We start from the raw sequence: 4108 nt of genomic DNA, 5'->3' as shown, positions 1-4108 counted from the left end.
CCACCATTTTCACACCTCTTTTGTAGCTGGCAAAGCAGTGTGGCAGCTCTGGGAGTAAAGGGTGTGCGCAAAATGAGGGTGGCAGAGAGACCTGATAACCTAACTGTCCCACTAAGCATTAAAGGTCCAGTCTCTCTGTGTGTGTTTGCGTGGAGCGACACAATTGGAAGAGACTCAAAGCCCCATGTCATTCTCTCTTCCTAGATTGATCTCCAGTGGCAGCTCTTGTGGTGTGGGATTTGGGGCTGACCACCACCCTCAACAGGTCTGCACCCACCCGGGAGCCATCCATCTTCCCCCAGCTTGCTTGTGCTTCCTCTTCTCTCTGTCTGCAATATTGGCTGAGGCTGGGCTTGGGAAGGAGGCTGACTGCCTGCTGGACTGGTGATTGACTAACTTTTGTTTCCAACTGTATCACCTGAATCATCGAAAGATTAGAGTGTGAAGATCCAGTACTGTGACAGATCTGTGGTAGAGACTGAGACTGGGATAGGAGTGTTTAACGGGGCCTCCCTTGTAACTTGTACTATGACTGGGGCTGAGGTTGAGCCTAGCGCCCAGGCCAAGCGTGAAAAGAAGCCTGGAGAAGAGGTTGGGGGTGGAGCTGAGAGAGAGAATGAAGTCCCAATGGTGGTCAGACCTAAAGTTAGGACCCAGGCCCAGGCAATGCCTGGGGCAAGGCCCAAAACTGAGTCCAAGTCTGTGGCTGGGGCAAGGCCCAAAACTGAGTCCAAGGCTATGGCTGGGGCAAGACCCAAAACTGAGTCCCAGGCAATGGCCGGGGCAAGACCCAAAACTGAGTCCCAGGCAATGGCCGGGGCAAGGCCCAAAACTGAATCCCAAGTGGTGGCAGGAGCGAGGCCCAAAACTGAGGCCAGAGCAGTAGGTGGGGCACGTCCTAAGACTGAAGCCAAGGCAATCCCAGGGACAAGGCCCAAGGATGAAGCCCAGGCTTGGGCCCAGACTGAGTTTGGGGCTGAGGCCATGTCCCAAACAGAGAGCGTGTCCCAGAACAATGCGGTAGCCTGGCCACTGGTCAGTTCTGAGTCTGGGTCAGTTGCTAAACCTATGGGCCTACCTGTGGATAGGGAATTGGTCGGTGTGGAGACTGAGACCTTTCCTGGCTCCCAGGTTCAGACAGGAATCCAACCCTGGTTCGGATCAGGGGAGGAGACTAATACAGGGTCTTGGTGCTATCCCAGGCCCAGGGCCAGAGAGGAGGCCTCTAATGAGTCTGGATTCTGGTCAGCAGATGAGACCTCTACAATGTCTTCTTTCTGGTCTGGAGAAGAGGCCAGTATCAGATCATGGCCCAGAGAAGAGGCCAATACCAGGTCCAGGCATAGGGCCAAGCATCAGCCTAATCCCAGATCCAAGCCCAGATCCAAGCAAGATCCCTATATTGATTCCTGGTCTGGGTCTGAGGAAGAGTCTGGCAACCCATTCTGCTTGTGGGCTGGAGAAAATACCAATAACTTGTTCAGGCCCAGAGTCAGGGATGAGGCAAATATCAGGTCCAAGCTCCGGACAAAGAGAGAGGACTTTTTTGAATCTGAGTCTGAAGATGAGTACTATAAGGAGTCTTGGTTTTTGCCTGGAGAAGAGGCCAATAGTAGATTCAGGCCCAGAGACAAGGAAGAGCCTAATACTATCTTGAAGCCCAGGGCCCAGAATGATGTTAACAACAGTGATAGGGCCAAACAAGAGTCCAGATGTGAGGAAGACGTCATTATTGGGTCCTGGTTCTGGGCAGAGAAAGAGGCCGGTATGGAGGCTGGGGCTACGGCTATCTGTGAATCCGAGCCAGGGGCTGAGGAGGGGGCCATTGGTGGATCCTTGTTCTGGACAGAGGATAAGTCCAGTTTGGGAGCTGTGGCCAGAGAAGAGGCCAGGCCAGAGTCTGAAGAAGAGGCCATATTTGGGTCCTGGTTCTGGGACAGGGATGAGGCCTGCTTTGACTTAAATCCCCGTCCCGTGTACAAGGCTGCTCCCAGGTTCAGAGATTCAGCTGAGGAGGAAGTTAATGTATCATCCAGGCCCCAAACCTGGGATGAGGTTACTGTTGAATTCAAACCTGGTCTTTGTCATGGGGTTGGCTTCCCATCCCCAAGCCCATTTAGAATTCCTGAAGAAGCAGTAGCATCTGTGTACTCTGAAATGTTTGAGGGAAAGCCCAAGATTGTGGAGGTTACCCCAGAAGGGGAAGACCAGGAGTCTTTGCTGCAGCCTGATCAGCCTGACCCTGAGTTCCCATTTCACTATGATCCGTCCTACCGGTCAGTCAGGGAAATTCGAGAGCATCTTAAGGCCAAGGAGAGTGCAGAGCCTGAGAATTGGTCCTGCAGCTGCATACAATGTGAGCTTAAAATTGGTCCTGAAGAGTTTGAAGAACTCCTTCTGTTAATGGACAAAATTCGAGATCCTTTTATTCATGAAATATCTAAAATTGCAATGGGTATGAGGAGTGCTTCTCAATTTACCCGCGATTTCATTCGTGATTCAGGTGTTGTCTCACTTATTGAAACCTTGCTCAATTATCCCTCCTCCCGTGTTAGGACAAGTTTTTTGGAAAATATGATTCACATGGCTCCACCTTATCCAAATCTGAACATGATTGAGACATTCGTATGTCAAGTGTGTGAAGAAACCCTTGCTCATAGCATGGGTTCCCCTGAGCAGCTGCTTGGATTAAGGATGCTTAGACACCTTACTACAACTACTGACTATCACACACTGGTTGCCAATTATATGTCTGGGTTTCTCTCCTTATTAACTACAGGCAATGCAAGAACAAAGTTTCATGTTCTGAAAATGCTATTGAATTTGTCTGAAAATCCTATGGTGGCAAAAAAACTATTCAGTGCCAAAGCTCTATCAATATTTGTGGGGCTCTTTAACATAGAAGAGACAAACGATAACATTCAGATTGTTATTAAAATGTTTCAGAATATCAGTAATATTATAAAAAGTGGAACAATGTCCTTAATTGATGATGATTTCAGTCTTGAGCCGCTTATTTCTGCATTCCACGAGTTTGAGAAGTTAGCTGAGGAACTGCAAGTCCAACTAGACAATCAGAATGATCCTGAGGGACCAAAAAGCTAATAGGATTAACCACCTGCCTCTGATCAGCCTTATGTTCCCAAAGAGCCCTGAGTAGTGCTTTGGTTTTCAGTCTGGTTTTATGTTGTAACTTATGTTTTTAACGCTGATGTTAACGTTGTCCAATTCTTGATTTGAGCTGGATCATTTTGTGGATGCCAAATGACTATTAGTGCTGAAAAAAATTTGTTGATATTTGTCTTGCTGTCCAGATTGCAGTATTTTCAGTATTGAGCTTTCAATGAACTGAGCCGTGTGTGTAAGCTACCCTGCTATTTGTTGTTTAAACATATGGTTCTCTATTCGAGTCTGTGTTTTCAATAAAGTTCTATGTGAAAATTGGCCAAAGTGACCCTTCTTCAGTTTAAAATCCAGGTGTAGGTACATGGGCACACTTACAAACATAGATAATTAGTAGTATGACAAATAGACCCTCATTGGAAAAATCCCATTCCTGGAGCTCAAGAAGGAAGGGATTTCTGTGGGCTGTGGTATTTGAGGAATGCATCAGAGAAGTGGGACCCGCTTAAATTGGCCACTGAAAAGTAGGATAAGACAACCCAGTAGGTCATTCTTGGAAATGAGCAGTGGTGGTATGAAGGAAAGTGTGTAATTGGAAAATCTGTTCCAGTAGCATAAATGTAACCTATCTGCCTGGCATAAGTGAGACATTTAGTGAGGGTTGCAGTTGGAACGAGGCCAGTTTGAAGAACTAAATTGGCCAAATCTACACATTTGGCAATTCAAAGTACAGGTGTTGCTTCAGTGTCACCAATTAAATGGGGTTAGGAATAAGATTTTCTTTGTGATCCTAGTCCAAGGAAAGTATTAAGGAAATACCATGCAGCTATTAAAAATGATCTATTTATTGGCATGAAATGGCACTGATTCTTTTATGTCCAGTGAAATAGAGAAGAATGTGATATCATCTATGGAAAATTAGATCCCATTTTGAAAATGTGTAAATAGACACAATTTCTATGCAATTTCAGTGTGACTTGCTGAG

General features: G+C 46.6%; 1 protein-coding gene across 1 annotated transcript; it reads left to right on the top strand.

Annotated features, from left to right (window-relative positions):
• The first annotated feature begins 260 nt into the window (after positions 1-260).
• On the top strand, positions 261-3444 carry GPRASP2 (G protein-coupled receptor associated sorting protein 2). Its single transcript, XM_010954962.3, has one exon. The coding sequence runs from the start codon at positions 529-531 to the stop codon at positions 3103-3105; it is 2577 nt and encodes an 858-aa protein (XP_010953264.1). The 5' UTR covers positions 261-528; the 3' UTR covers positions 3106-3444.
• The last annotated feature ends 664 nt before the right edge of the window (positions 3445-4108 follow it).

The sequence above is a fragment of the Camelus bactrianus genome, chromosome X (assembly GCF_048773025.1).
Source record: "Camelus bactrianus isolate YW-2024 breed Bactrian camel chromosome X, ASM4877302v1, whole genome shotgun sequence".
Classification (NCBI taxonomy): domain Eukaryota; kingdom Metazoa; phylum Chordata; class Mammalia; order Artiodactyla; family Camelidae; genus Camelus; species Camelus bactrianus.
This window is presented reverse-complemented; position numbering and strand designations above follow the sequence as displayed.

What these genes read in the sequence shown, in the direction of transcription:
- GPRASP2 (XM_010954962.3), top strand. Translation starts at nt 529, where the DNA reads ATGACTGGGGCTGAGGTTGAGCCTAGCGCCCAGGCCAAGCGTGAAAAG.